The 15,832-nt window shown below is 35.9% G+C and overlaps 1 protein-coding gene across 15 annotated transcripts; it reads left to right on the top strand.

The window, feature by feature from the left end:
• Positions 1-2,164: 2,164 nt before the first annotated feature.
• On the top strand, positions 2,165-15,507 carry AAH (allantoate amidohydrolase). Of its 15 annotated transcripts, none has more exons than XR_016049200.1 (13): positions 2,165-2,502; positions 3,114-3,239; positions 3,508-3,599; positions 5,436-5,539; positions 6,952-7,036; positions 7,136-7,252; positions 9,255-9,364; positions 9,700-9,788; positions 9,896-9,982; positions 13,784-14,026; positions 14,306-14,431; positions 14,623-14,784; positions 15,161-15,507. XR_016049200.1 is itself a non-coding variant. In XM_088858079.1 (12 exons), the coding sequence occupies exons 6-12, from the start codon at positions 9,349-9,351 to the stop codon at positions 15,287-15,289; spliced, it is 852 nt and encodes a 283-aa protein (XP_088714205.1). In that variant the 5' UTR covers positions 3,156-3,239; positions 3,508-3,599; positions 5,436-5,539; positions 6,952-7,036; positions 7,136-7,252; positions 9,255-9,348; the 3' UTR covers positions 15,290-15,507. The 15 variants fall into 15 exon arrangements, 13 of the variants coding, with proteins under 13 accessions (XP_088714205.1, XP_011628473.2, XP_088714207.1 ...); XR_016049199.1 differs by having other exon boundaries at positions 2,284-2,566; XM_088858079.1 differs by lacking the exon at positions 2,165-2,502 and having other exon boundaries at positions 3,156-3,239.
• The last annotated feature ends 325 nt before the right edge of the window (positions 15,508-15,832 follow it).

The raw sequence follows: 15,832 nt of genomic DNA, 5'->3' as shown, positions 1-15,832 counted from the left end.
TGAATTTCGGATCTTCAACATATGAGATAGGGGCATTTTGGGCAAAAATTTAAAATACAAAAAAAAGGCGTGCAAACATAAATTTGAAAATCTAAAAGGGATGTTTTTAATAATGATAATTTAGAGGGATATGCACATAAATTCCTCTAATTTATATCTGAAATTGTAAGCATCAAATACCCATATAGAGCAAATGACCAAATTGTCATTTGGTCAATTTTTCCTTGATTTATTTTCCTTTTTATGGGGCCTTGGCCAAGGCCTCTTTGGCATTGTCAGGTCGCCCCTACGCGGACTAGGGCTAAGGCCTGCTCCGCCTAGGCTCTGCCTGTTGCCAGCCTTATTCGTAAGGGATTTCAATCCCATAAATGATATTTTCCCAAAGTGAAATAGATAAATGCCATTCACTCCCTCAAGTAAACATCTATTTGGGGATGTCCTTACGATCCAATTTTAGGTATATAACTTCCTCAACCTAGGGAACAACCTCAAGAAAACAAGAAAAAGAAAATTGGAAGGCACTTTCTTTGTGTCTTAAAACAAATAATGTGATAATTTTGAATAGAGATCATTCAATCGTTGAACTATCAGATCTAAGTAATACACTTTCTCTTTTTAATCCTCTAGTGATTCTTTCCGAAATTTCAGATTTAAAAAATCATCTAACTAGCTCTTTTGTAGGAGGGAGCAAATGTACACTGTGGTCCCACACGAGAATGCCATCTGCGATAATAGTACCTCTACGATGTGATACTTCCTTAACGTGGCTGTCCATCTAGGGCTCACAATGGGCCGGGCAGCCTGGAACAGTGGTCCGAGAGCCGTGCTAGGGTCAATGCCAGCCCATTACTTTTGTCCCAGCCTGCCCTCTTTATTTATTTATTTATTATTATTATTTATATGTTTTTGTCTCAGCCCTAACATTGTCAAGGCCATTGCGATGGGGACAAGGGTTGGGCCAGGGCCAAGACATACCCGGCCCATTACCACCCATACGTCCACATGGTTTAGAGAGATTAGTTTGGCCACCAACTAATTTAGTTACCCACTCGTATCATTTGAAAAGGGAGGGACCAAAAACTGTGTGGGCAAAGTACAAAGAAAATGGACTATCGTGACTAGCCTCTTAAATTAATTATTGGTAGTTTGCCACAACTTTATATCCTAATTGCGTGGCCACATTGCCACTTAACCCAAGTGACCCCCCACTTTTATTTGTCAATTCACCATTATTCCTCACCATGTATCCAAATTCTCTCTCTCTCTCTCTCTCTCACACCTTTCCACCACTTTATAAGTACAGGAGGAATGGAAATCTCTCTCTTTATCATATATATATATATATATATATATATATATATTTTATTGGTTGAGGTTTGTACAATGTATCAACTTTATATTATTGAAATAAAGTGGTCCATTCATTGCCACAAAGCCTAGCAATGATATAAAAATCTATTGTTGTTTCCTATTATGACATTTGAAGTTGGTGACGATCAAACATATCTATAAATACTAGAACATTTTGAAAATATACCATCCAAATAATATTTTAAAAAAGTGATTATTTTTAGGACTAGAAACGTCATTTTTTTCATGTCTATAAATCTTGAGGTCGAGATTATTGATTTGAGGGTTTTCCAGCATTTGAACAACCTTCACAAGTGGGATTTTTAAGTATAATGTACCTGTATAATATAAGGTTGAGACCTTATATACACTTTTTCAAGGTGGAGACCTTATATACACTTTTTTTCGTATATTTTATTGAAAAAATATATATATAAAGGAGAACTATCCCTCTCCTCTAATGATGAACATCTCGCTCTAAATATTTATAAAAAAGGGTGCGGTTTTCATAAGGTTGCAAACTTTAAACAATCCAGCTCATGTGTGACTTCAAATTTTATCATAATATATAATTTCTAAACATTTATAAAAAAGGGTGTGGTTTCCATAAGATTGCAACTTTAAACAATCCAACTAAAGTGTGCTTTTAAATTTTATCATAATATATAATTTTGATGTGAAATGTTTTTAGTATTATTTCAAAATCTATTTTTATATCTAATTATAAAATTTTAAATTTCAAAAGTAAGTAAAATCATGCAGATCCATAAACAAATGCATATCTTAAAAATGGAGGGTGTAGATAATAGGTTGTAAAATGCATATTTTTTATATTTAAAATCTTTTTATTTTTCACGGTCATACATCTAATATCAATTTCGAGATGATCAATTACTTTTCCACATTAAAACTACGGATTTTTGAGGTGCATCCGTAGTTCTACATTATAAGGTTGCATCCTTAGATAAACTTTTTCCATAAAAGGAAATCCATTCCTCTCTCTGATGATGAACATCTCACTCTAAATATTTATAGAAAAAATATACGGTTGAGTGCTCTGCAGCTGCCATGGCTTCTGGTTGTCAATAGCTTTGGTTTCCAAACCATTGCTTATGAAACCAACATTTTTCTGTCTTATTTCTCTCTTCCATGGTAGGAGCAATGTTACCTTTCATGATTTCAACCCTCATCCTCTATCCCTTGTTCTGGCTACCTGGTAAAAGCACTAATTTTAATAAGGCAGCCCTCCACTAAAATTTTCGTCTTCACCATCACAGTTCTTTTTCTCCAAGTTTCATTTCATATGTTTTGTCTCCTTTTCCTGTTACCCACTTTACATTTGCTGCTCTCTCTCTCAGCTTACTTAGTCATGCTTTCCTTTTTTTTAATTTATTTCTCCTTTCTGTTTCTCTTACTGTTTGGGAGGAAAATTCATCTTTCTTATTGTGAGATTTATTCAATTCTGGACCATGGGAGAATCCTTCTTCTTCTTTTTTTGAAACCATTTGGGTTATGTGTTCACTTTTTCAATTATGGATGAAATGGGTTGCTCTGAATATCTATGTTATATGTTTCATTTCTTGAAAGAAATGCATTTTACTACCGAAAATAAGACAATGCATATAATTGAGCTTAAGCAATCATTTGATTTATTGGTGTAATCGTTCAAATTTCAATGAGGTTAGTGGTGCATGTATGTGTTTTCCGATAGCAAACTTTATAGTAGTGGTTTTCACTAACTATAATTTGATGCTGAGTTTTAGTGGTCCATTCGGAATCTACAACTTGGAATACAAATTCTGAACACCAAACTGTTGGAGAAAATTTGGGCTCTAGACTTTGCATCGAAGAATCTGACACTCAAACCATGCCTCGTCATCCTTCAACTGGTAACTAATAACTTTGATCCTTAAAATGTGAAAATCTTTATGTTCTATTTAAAATCCAAACTTTTAGAATGTTTTGTATCAATAGGAATGCAACTAAAGAAATCTGTCATATCCATGGCCATTGTTTTGTACTATGATTGGGGTATTGCTTTCCTTTCTGATTTGGCTAATTCGATTATGATTGGTGTAGTATTTTTTAATAAGCATTTTACGAAGAACTCTTAGTTGGTACTTTTGTACTGTTTAACTGTTGTGTGTGTTGGAGCAGACTGGGGCTTGCAAATGGTTCAAGGAAGAGATGAAATGTACAAGGCGATATTAAGAGATGATGCAGTTGCAAAACTTTATCATCTTGGCAAGGTATTGACACTTTTCTATATCTTAAATTAAGTTTTCTTTTCATCGTGCAGTCTATAGTGGCTTAATTTAATGAATTTTTTGTGTCAAATTTTCATGACAAGAAATTCAACCCATTTCGGAATCTTTTGTGGTGCACTCAGCCCTGGCGATAAATTTCAGATTGGATTGAGACTTCAGACTTCTTTTAAACAGTATTATTGAATATTGTATCATTGAATGAGTGAAATAATCAGAATAACTTAATTGATAAGAGAAGGTTCATCTGATTATTGCAATCCAATTTACAACACGGGGGCCTGTAGCTTGTTGAATGCTTATTTGACTATTCTGTAGAATTCGTAAAACCAAGTTAGATGCCTTTCTCAACTGTGTGGCAGTTCAACAGTTGCATTTATACAGCTAAAGGATTATCTTTTAATATCTTGAGTGAGGAGCATCATATTGCTTCTATAATGCATTTGGTTCCTTATTTGATATTTACAATATTTGTGGAAGACATGGTTTTCTCCTGCATTTAAGGTAGTATTCAGGGACTTACTAATTACAGCTCCGTACATGTATGAAAAACAGGTGCAACTGTAAAAGTTCTCCCATCTAAGGAATGGCTTAGATATTGGTATTCTCACTAGATATCATGTTTTCTGATTAATGGAGTTCCGGAAATTAGAATTAGTAATGGCGTGAACTCCCTGTATTTGGATACCATAGTTATTGAGATGGCAATGGCAGTCAACAATTGGTCACAAATTTTCAGTGCTAGGGATTCTTGCAGCCTAGATATTTTGTTCACATTCCATCAGAACATGAATTTCATTTAAAACAATAAAATGTTAGTCAATTGAACAAATTCTCTTCATTTATAAGTGCCAACAAATGCCGTTAATTATTTATCATAAACAGTGTTTCAAAAAACGTTGGGCGGCGCCTAGGCGGCCAGGGGGTCCAGGCTGCCTAGCGCCTAGGCGGGCGCCCAAAACTTGTGTCGCCCAGTGAAGTAGTATTTCTTTTCCTTTAATTTTCATAAAACGCAAGATGTACTTCATTTTCATTGTTGTGCAAGATGCACTTTAATTGCTTGCTAAAACGAGGCTAGACAGAAGATCTCCATACTCTAAAAGAGGCTCAAATGAACCTAAAACCCACCATTTTCCCCCTTTTTTTATTAAAAATGACCCAAAAATGCTCCTCAACAAGGGGTATTTCCTCCCCTGGCCCGCTTATTTGGGCCGCCTAGGCCTGGGCGAGGTGGTCAGGCTCTCTGGACCGCCTAGGTGCTGGGCAGTCCGGTTGTGGAAAATTGATCATAAATTTGTGCTTCAGATGCACCAAAAAGCATCTTTTTACCTAAGAACTCCAAACTTATTGCTTCAATACGTGTAATTTGTAATAAAAATGATGAATTAGAAGGAAATGGTAAAAGGAACGGAAACAGAAAAGAGAGAAGCTCTTATGTGATACTGTTCATTGTACATAGGATTATATGATACCATTCATTTTTTTAGGAACCCTGAATGCTTTCAGTAATGGTGACGGCATAAAAGTTAGCTACACAAAAATATTATCAATTGTGCCATATACCTCAATTGTGCAGTTGAATATTACACGTCAAAGTGATTCAGTCTGTAGATTTAAAATGAGATTTCAGTTATTTACATTGGTGATATATCACATTGTACTTCTGAATTGAAATTGGAGTCTGTAGATTTAAAATGAGATTTCAGCTCTTTACGGGTTGTTCGAGAAATGGATATTATCGGTTACATTTATTTGTTGTTTCTACTTTCATGCATGTGGAATTCTTCTAACCATCATGTGTCTGTGTATATGTTTTATCAGATAAGTGATGCTGATGGTTATCTTGAGCGCACATTCTTAAGTCATGCATCCATACAGGCTAGCAGTGTTATACGTGGCTGGATGGAGGACGCGGGTTTGACAACGTTAGTTTAGTTTACTATGCTTTATGTTCTTCTTTGATATATTCCAAATTTGAACCAATCATCATATACTTTTTCTTTATTCAGGAATTATTTGGAAAAAGTTGCCAATAAATGCTATACACAACCTGTCAATATCATGATAAGATGTGGCAAAGTTTTATGCTTGCTTGTTGCTCACCTCTTTACCCTGGCTTGGGATGGGCTAAGGGAAAGTTTATGGTCCTCACCGTTATTTGACCAAAATAACCAGTTAATATGTTTTGAAAATTTTGTTGAAGCTCCAAAAGACTTTATGGGAAACTTTCAGTTGTAAACAGTGTAAAAACTTGGGGGTGAGCCCGAGTGAGTTCACTTGGACTCGCCTGAGTCATTGGTACTTTGTACTGTCCCAAGCCCGGGGGAGTAATTTACACAAAATAGCTTGAGTTAATGAAGTAACTCAAGCGAATTATTAGAAACTCAGTGAGTTTCTTACAGACTCGCGGAGTCCGACGCATTTTTCAGTTTGAATGGGGCGGAAAACCTACCGACCCTCCCTATTTCTCCCAACTGAACATCGTTATGCTCTGAAAATTAGGGATTAGTGTGGTTTTTGCATCCTCTGTTTATTAGAAAGATCAGAATGGAGAGAAAAATTAACAACTCTTGTTGGATTTGTGAGTCTATGATTTTCAAACTAGGGTCTGGCTGACATTCAAAGACTTGTGATTTCTTAGCAACCCTAGCTCGATCTTCGTAGAAAATTTCCGCTAGGCCTATTTTTTATTTCTCTATTTAGTCAGAGGCTTATTCTTCAGAAAACCACTCAAATCTCAAATTTGTGTGACTTTGAACACCCAAACACTCTTTGGCTGAAGATAGTGTTTTATGCTTTTTTTTTTTTTTTTTTCAATGTCACCCAAAAAATAGTGGTTCAGTTCCGAAAAAAAAAAAAGGAACTCAAAATCAAAGACTTGCTGTTTTTTGTTTTTCTTTTGTTTTTCCTACTTTTCGAATTTATATGGTGTTTCCTTATTTTTTGACTCATCCAACTCAACCAGACTTGGTGTGTCCGTTCGGGATTCATCTAGCTGACTTTCTCCAGGCCTTTGGTGAGTCCTAGTTAGTCCAAGCATTCCTACATTTGTACTACATGTCACAATTTTATGGTCTATAGAAATTGATAAAAAGTCCCTGCACCCACCAATTTTCACATGGTATTTATCTGAGTTAATGTCTTACATCCCTTTTTTTTTTGGGGTTAGTCAATGGGGAGAGGGCTCCTACCCTTTGTAGGAATTGAGCCTAGGATGTAGCGTTGCAAATCGTCAAGTGCTAACCAATTAAGCCTGGGCTCTTTTCCTAATGTCTTACATCACTTGCATTAAGATAAACTGGGAATGTTTGAACTGATCCTTTCAGCAGATTTCCAGGTGGGTGGACCAGATGGGCAATGTTCATGGACGAACTGAAGGAATGAATGCTAGTGCGGAAGCTCTGCTTATTGGCTCTCACTTGGTTGGTATAAAACATGACTTTTTACTCAATTGCCATGCATAAACACAAAAACAGTTTTTTGTTATGACTTGCTTTTAACAACTTGCTTGTATCAAACAGGACACTGTCATCGATGCTGGAATTTATGATGGGTCCCTAGGCATAATTTGCGCAATATCTGCAATGAAGGTATTGAAGATGAGTGGGATGTTAGAAAAGCTTCGGCGGCCGGTTGAGGTCAGTTATTATCCAGCCAATATTTATCCAAGGCATCCTTTTGAGAATTGTATACCTTCTAAAGGTTATATATTTACATACAATCGAGAGGAAACACTGACTAAGCTAATGTTTGTCTGTTTTTCCTTGATGAAATTTGGCTAAGAAATGCTTCATGGTCATATTTCAGGATTTTTATTGTAGGGTGTCTGTGCTGAGGTTATGCTATATCTAATTCATTAGCGCTGTGGTTTCCTGTTATTGTCATTAATAATATTTTGAAGATGTGTATCTAAACGAAGCTCACTATATTGAGGCGGCTGAGGTCCCTTATGAAAAGTTGTAATGTCTGTAGAACTTGGGGCAACTTCATTTATTGTCATAATCCTCTCCATTAAATGGAAATGCATTCATTTGTCTATTGCCATAGTGGGTAATTGTTTGCATCTCTTATTCCAGCTATTAATATGGTCAAAGTAACATCTTGATATGTTTGTATTTTGTTTAGTTTGAATATGCTTGGTGTCTTATCATTCATTGAATCTTTGCACATTATGAATAGAAAATCCGTAGTTTTCAATTTGTTGTGAGAAAGCTGGACGTCCACTTGTTAAAGATCATTACCTCCTAGGTTTTACATTCGCGTTGGGGATTTGTGCTCTCCTCAAAGAAAGCATTAGTGCATTACTAAAGAAACGATGCACAATCATTTGATTCCATTAACCTTGCACTTTCTGTGCCTCTTTTGGCCAATAACAGAAACTATTGTACCCATTTTCCCAATGGTTGTGGTTTTTGGCTGGTGATATAGGATAGGATACAAATTATTTTAAAGCATGTCCTTTTTTTCCTTTTCTTCATTTGTTGTGTTGAGTCTTTCACCCTTTCTCATCATATTATTCTGTACATTTTTTCATATACTCTGTTGTTTCTTTTCTTACATGCTTAATCAGTTAATCCACTTTAAAATGGACTATTATCTTTGAGCAATTCCCTTGCTAGCTTACATTTCACCGAAAGCCCAAGGAGAAACTAGAAAGTAGTTGGTATCTCCTCCTTGACATTGTGGGTCTGAAGCCAGCTTATTCCCATTCTTTATGCATGATCGGCATAGTGGCATGTTGAGAAAACGTGTCCATGTGTGTGACTGTTGTCATTTCCTGATTTTCCAGTTGATTTCCACGTGGGTTCTACAATCCATAGTGATTGACTTTGGTGTGATTTTGAAGCTGAGAATTGACCAAGGCAATCCTGTTTTATTACTTCTGTAGAATGTGATGTAGTTGCAATTTGCAGGTGCCTCTTTTAGATGATACATGTGCATTGTATTTTGATTTTAATCATCATTCTATTTTTCACAATTTAAGGCATACCTAAATCGGTATATTTCTATTGGATGTTGTACAGATTCTTGATATGCTTAATGCACTGTTGTCATTTCATATTGGCAAGTGTACTGATACTGATACTCATAGGATAATTGTAAATAATAAATTACAAAAGTATAAAATTATATAATATGATTTGAATTTGATATTAAACATTTGATGCATATATTTATGACTCTACAATAAATGCGAATTCACTCATATCCATATGTGTCCTAGATTTCAAGAAACACGTATGTATTACCTTATTTGGGTGTTTTGAACCTGCAACTTAATGTATTATCAATACAGAGATTTCATAAAGCCACAAGCCTTTGATTTTATTTTTTCTTTTATTTTTTTTGTTTTGTTTTACTGCTTTCTATTTGCTTCAGTTGATCTTAAGTAGCAATCATACCATTAGCTGCAGCAAGTGCATCATGGAAATTTAAAATTTTCATGCAGTTACAACAGTTCATAAGAAGCTTGTCATTTTCTTTGTCTTGTCACTTATTTTGATTTCTAGGTCGTGTCACAACATGACCGCTAGAGTTCCATGCCTACCAAGGTCAAGCTAACATAAAAAAAAAAAAAGAGAGAAAAGAAATGGATATGAATTCTTGGTCTACATTACCATTATTGATCATGGTCAGCAGATTATTGCTTTTAGCGATGAGGAGGGTGTACGATTCCAGATGACTTTCTTAGGAAGTGCTGCTATATCTGGAGTTCTTCCAGTGACAAGCCTGCATGTATCTGACAAGAGGTATCTCTGATGCGTACCATGCTTTGAATTTAGAAAAGTATACTAGTCCAATGGACTATGCAAAGACATCATTCAATGGGCCATCACTTCTCTAATGGAATGATGCATGGTGATGGTAAACAATAGACGCAACATTGGGATCATGCCATGTTCTTGTAGCAGCCATTGTGTTTACATCTCCATCCCTTTCATCTGACGGAATGGCCCCATTGGATAATGATTCTCTGTTTCTGATTAGACTAAGTATCCTTTTCCTTAGATTTTTCCTCGTACCACTTTTTCTTCTTTAATCAAGTAACTAGAGAGAATCATTTGCAGTGGCTTAACATTAGCAGATGTACTCAAGGAAAACCATTTTGAAGCTACAGAGGAAAGCTTGCTCCATCTCAAGTATGATCCCATGTCAGTGTGGCGTTATATCGAGGTAAAGTCAGCTTATTTTTCTTACTAAAATCTATAGTTTCGTCGTGTAACAAGTTATTGAATAAAAAATAGGAACTGCTGTCAATTTTCACTTTATGCTTGGGACAGGTTCACATTGAGCAAGGCCCTGTCCTGGAATCACTTGGTGTTGCTCTTGGAGTTGTTGAAGGGATTGCTGGGCAAACACGCATCAGGGTAGACCCCCCTTTTTGTTCTCTCAGTAGTATCAGTAATTATTGTGGTAACTATCCAAATCAATCTTAAAAATTTTAATTATATTATGTGATACAACAGAAATCAATCTTAAAAATTTAAATAATATTATGTGATACGATAGACTTTCACACCATTAGTGTGTATCTAGAATTATCTCTGTTTTTTTAGAGGTCAATTAATGTACTTTGTATGGGTGGTAAACATGCATTGAATGCACTCACTCGTATCCAAATCTTTAACTGCAACATGCACGAGAAATATTCCGGTAACCCACACATAGGAAGCCCTTATATTCACACTTACCCAAGCAAAGGGACAATAAAAATGAGATAAAGGCACCATAAATGGAATTCTGACAATCTATCGAAATCCAAATTTTAAACCTGAAAGCCTAAGGGCCTGTTTGATAATTGGAAACTTGAAGTTCTCTGGGAAGTAGAAGTTCTGAACTTTTAGAAGCTGGATTTTTTGACGTTTAGAATTCATAATATTGTGTTTGATAACCTGTCTGGAATTCTAGGAAGTCTAGGAACCTGTGTTTGATTGAACATGGGATTTTTGAAACCTGGAGATCGGAAAATAAGTCAGTAATCATTCATTGAAGTTTTTATCATGACACAATGATATTTGTTCAATGACCGATACTTTAAAATCATTAGTCATGCACCATATTTTTAACAAAATATACGGTCTAGATCACATAAGAAAGAAAAAAAAATGTGGTTGTAGGTCGTCACAAAACAAATGGTTGAGAGCAGTGTTTAAAAAAACGCCGAGTCGAACCAGACTCGCCCTGTTCGACTCGGGAATCGCCATGGACGGATCGAATCGGCGAAAAAAACGGGAATCGTCCGGTTCTAGAGAGAACCGGACGATTCTGTACAGTGACTCGCCGATTCACTGTACGGAATCGGCGAGTCCGTACAGTGAATCGGCGAGTCTCGTACGGAACTTTTTTTTTTTTTTTCGTAATCCAGGATAGATTTTTTTGTAATACTTGATCGATTTTTTTGTAATCCATGATCGAATTGTTTTTTTTTTTTTTTTGTAATTCATGATCAAATTTTTTGTTTTTTGTTACTCATGATCAAATTTTTTGTTTTTTGTTACCCATGATAGAATTTTTTGTAATCCATGATCGAATTTTTTGTAATCCATGATCGAAATGTTTGTTTTTTTTTCTTGTAATCCATGATCAAATTTTTTGTTTTTTTTTTTTTTTTTGTAACCCATGATAGAATTTTTGTAATCCATGATCGAATGTTTTGTAATACATGATCGAAATGTTTGTTTTTTTTTTGTAATCCATGATCGAAATGTTTTTTTTTCTTTTTTGTAATCCATGATCGAATTTTTGGTTTTTTGTTTTTTTTGTAACCCATGATAGAGTTTTTTGTAATCCATGATTGAATTTTTTGTAATCCACGATCGAATTGTTTTTTTCTTTTTTTGTAATCCACGATTGAATTTTTTGTTTTTTGTTTGTTTGTTTTTTTTTGTAATTCATGATCGAATTTTATGTAATCCATGATCGAATTTTATGTAATCCATGATCGAATTTTTTGTAATTCATGATTGAATTTTTTGAAAATTTGTGATTTTTTTTTTTTAATCCATGATCAAATTTTTTTTTGTAATCCATGATAGAATTTTTTGAAAATTTGTTATTTTTTTTTTTTAATTCATGATCGAATTTGTTTTTGTAATCCATGATAGAATTTTTTGAAAATTTGTGATTTTTTTTTTTAATCCATGATCGATTTTTTTGAAAATTTGTTATTTTTTTTTTAATCCATATTATTCAAAGAGAAAATGAGAGAATGATGATTCTGAGGCCACCCTATCCCAGCCATATTATTCACATATTGAGTCCCAACAGCAACAGTGTAGGGATGAGCATGACAGTGCAGGTGAGCATGAAGGATGGACAATCTTCGGGGATTTTAGATTGGGAACACAACAAAACACTAACACTCAGGGATTTGGGAATAGTCAGACGCCTATTAATATCGATGATTCGTTTTTAGATCGAATCAATGAATTGTTAAACGAATTCAATCAATGGCACCAGCGTGACCAAGAAGAACAATAACGTCGTCTATCATTTTATTTTTAAATCATATGTTACTAATTTTATGCTACATTGTAGTCCATGTATGTTGATATACTTATTCCATGATAATTCTATGTTTATCCTTTTGTGTGATGTAAATTAAATGCTGAATGGCGGTTCATGCAGGGAAAGAACATATCAATATTCGCATATTCATTCAAAAACATGAAAATTCTTAATGGAGTACCCTCATTTCTTATTGAATTCCTAAAAAACAATATTTATAATGAATTTTAATAATTTTTTCGGATTTTTTTTAAGCTTTATTTTGACCGATTCACCCGATTCCCGATCCGGATCGCCGATTCGCCGATCCGGATCGGTTTTTTGGAAGCCCGATCCGGGTCACCGATCCGTTTTTTAAACCATTGGTTGAGAGTATGTCTGATTATCTCACTTTTTTTTCTTCTTTACATTGGGTTGAGCAAATAATTTAGGTATCCGTACTTTTCACCCTCATGCGCCTATAAAAACTATAAAAAAAAATATATCAGAAAATAAGATGCTAAAATACCCCTTAAACTTTGAGGCCTATTATGGTCATTTTATTTTGTTTGAATTGTTTCTTACATTTTTTTTATAGATGCACCTGAATGAGGTGCACACACACTCCACATTTCTTCTTGATTTGATATTGAGAAAATAATAATGAATGAATATACGATGAACATTTTAATTGACCAAATCGTCCACATTGTAGTTCAACTAACAAGCTATCTTCTCAACCATAGGTTAAAATTTATCTTTTTCTGCATACATGATAATGAGGTGAAATTTTGGGCATCCATTCTTCTAGCGCCCACACACCTCCAAAAAAATATGAAATAAATAATTTGAAAAAACTAAAATGAGCATAATACCTTTAAAACCTTGAGGGGTATTTTGGTCAATTTTAATTTTCTCAAATAAATTTTTTTAATGGTTTATAAAGATGCACCCAAATGAGGCACACAAATCTTCCAACATTTATTTAGATTTTAGTTTCATAAAAAATTGAAATAGAAAATGTGTAGAAAACAAAATTGAAAATGATGCCACAGTGGGAGTGGGGTTGAGGTCGTGGTGGTAGCACCACTTGAGTCTCAGCTACCGGTCTAGGTTTCCATTCCCACTGACGCATTCGAAAATCGCTAATTATTTCTAAAAAGGGATAGGGCCTATATTCAAAATGATGCCACAGTCCATGAGCCATTTCCAAATTTCAGTATTCCATGGGGAGCTAGAAAAGGGTAAGGGGTAGATCCAAAAGGATATGGTTAGAAGTAGTGAGAAAAAATATAGGGACTTATGACCTCTCTGAGGGTATGACCCTTAATAGAGTAGAACGACGGACTGAGAATTGTGTAGCTGACTTCAAATAGTTGGGAAAAGGCTCTGATGATGATGAGTAGTCTTCCATGGGGGGCATGGAACTGGCAGTATCCACTTTTTGTTGAAATTGAGAGTTCCAGACAGGCCTCTCATTTTAGCACTTCCTGTTAGCAAACAAGGAACTGCTACAGAAACCTGAAACTTCTGGTTTCCACAGTTTGAAGTTCCAGAAATCAAATGCTCCATAAAAAGTTGCCTTGGAGTCCCGATAAACTCATCTCCAAAATTGAATGCTCACTGAAAACCTGAACGACTTGATTGAAACTTGGATTTTTTGTCCTGATATATGCTTGCAGGTAACTGTGATAGGTTCACAAGGGCATGCTGGGACTGTGCCAATGTCAATGCGCAGGGACCCCATGGCAGCTTCTGCGGAGCTTATTGTTATGTTGGAAGATCTATGTAAACACCCTGAAAATAAAATCAACCATGATCGAGAAAGCAAGGGATTCATAAAGGAAGCTTTTGCAGGATCTGTTGTCTGTACAGTTGGACAAATATCTTCCTGGCCAAGTGCTAGTAATGTCATTCCAGGACAGGTATTACCTCTCTTCCTAATGGTAGACCTGTAATTAACCTCAGAAAACCCTGTCACTGAGCTCATGGTTTGGACATTTCATTTTGTTCTCACTTGCCACTCGGTTGATAACTTGGTAGGTTTCTTTAGCATTTTGGTTTAATGGGTTGTGTTCGGTTCATGTTTTCTCGGGGCATTTTGAGGTCCCCTAGCGTCTTTTCAGTAGTTTACTATTTGGGTGGGTAAGATGGGATTTGAACCAACACGTAAGGACAAATGTCCTCTACCGCTTTGATTACAGGTAACATTCAGTGTGGATGTACGTGCAAGTGAAGACAGGGCACGTGAAGCCATCATTTTAGAACTGGAGAATGAAATGCATCAAATATGCAATCGGCGATCAGTGTCTTGCTTCCTTGAACTTAAGGTCTGTGGGATCCAAAACCTTATGTGCTTTAATTATAGTCATAAGAAAAATGGAAGAAAAACTCCAAATGCTTCTTGAACCGGGTTATCTTGCTGTTATGACTCTAAGCTCTGTGTAGTTTGACAATTGCTGTGGTGCTTGACCCATTTGCTGTGGGACCATTTGACCCATTTTGTTGATTGATGATCCAGCATAATGCTGAAGCAATTCGATGTGACAAGGAACTGAGCTTGCAACTAAAGAATGCAGCACAAATTGCTGTAAAGAGTATAAGCGGTGATATTGGAGACAACATCCCAATTTTGATGAGTGGAGCAGGACATGATGCTATGGCAATAGCTCATTTAACAAAGGTTTAGTTCTTACACTAAATTCTTTTGGGGAAAGGTCCAATGTAGAATGGAAAGTCATACATAACATTCACAACTGTCTGATAAAATGATGGATGATCATGGAGAAAGAGTGGGACCTAACATTGCGGTCATGCCCTGTTCTATGGGGCACCTCTCTCTCTCTCTCTCTCTCTCTCTCTCTCTCCAAGGTTGTCATTTCATGGGATGACAATCGCCCCAATGGACTATTCTTTCTTCTTTTGTTTGGGTGAATCAACTATTCTTTCTTCATAGTTCTTTATACTGTGCTTTCCCTTATTTTGATAAACTTTGTGAACTAAACTTTAAGAAGAAACCCTTCTATCCTTGCTAATGGGTTGAATAGCAATGTTAACAGGTTGGGATGTTGTTTGTTCGCTGCCGTGGTGGCATCAGCCATTCATCTGCTGAGCATGTTATGGAGGATGATGTATGGGCAGCCAGTTTGGCAGTCTTGGAATTTTTGCAGACACAGATGAATGAATGATCATTTGTACTCAGTTGTCAATTCCTGAATCAAACATATTTGTTGTGTTATATTTGCAAATACGCATATTTTTAAACAGAAAATAGAACTCTTGTTTGGATAGAGCGTTTATTTGTGTACTTTCTGTTGAATAGGACTCAATGTAGGGCACCAACTGCAGCTTTGTACAGTTTCCATCTTGGTGGTTCATTAAACTTGTTTGTTTATTCTTCTGGCAATTTGGCTTCCATCTTGGTGGTTCATTAAACTTGTTTGTTTATTCTTCTGGCAATTTGGAGCTACACTGACAGACACAATGGGAAATCTATGATGGCCCTCATGGGCCTAGTCTTGGGCCAGTGCTGGCCGGGAACGGACTAGGGCCCAGGGCCCAAGGCTCTGGCGCAGTTTGCTTAGTTAGTCCTACCCGGCCCTATTACAGATTTCCGGTGCCGGCTTGGCCCCTGTGCCTAATTTAGTAACTTCGGCCTAGGCTAATTAGGTTTGAACTGCTTGGCCTCTCTCTACCCCTAGTTCTAAGCTTGGTAGGGAAGAAAGCCTAAA

Source organism: Amborella trichopoda, chromosome 2, assembly GCF_054954075.1.
Source record: "Amborella trichopoda isolate Santa Cruz 75 chromosome 2, AtrichopodaSantaCruz75HAP2 v2.0, whole genome shotgun sequence".
Taxonomy (NCBI): domain Eukaryota; kingdom Viridiplantae; phylum Streptophyta; class Magnoliopsida; order Amborellales; family Amborellaceae; genus Amborella; species Amborella trichopoda.
Note: the sequence above shows the minus strand (reverse complement) of the source record. Positions and strands in the feature narration are given on the sequence as shown.

Excerpts from the sequence above, each read along its gene's own strand:
- AAH (XM_011630171.3), top strand. The coding sequence starts at position 3,218 with ATGCCTCGTCATCCTTCAACTG. Across the intron at positions 7,037-7,135 it reads TGCTTATTGGCTCTCACTTG|GACACTGTCATCGATGCTGG; the intron begins GTTGGTATAAAA and ends TGTATCAAACAG. Across the intron at positions 14,785-15,160 it reads CAATAGCTCATTTAACAAAG|GTTGGGATGTTGTTTGTTCG; the intron begins GTTTAGTTCTTA and ends CAATGTTAACAG.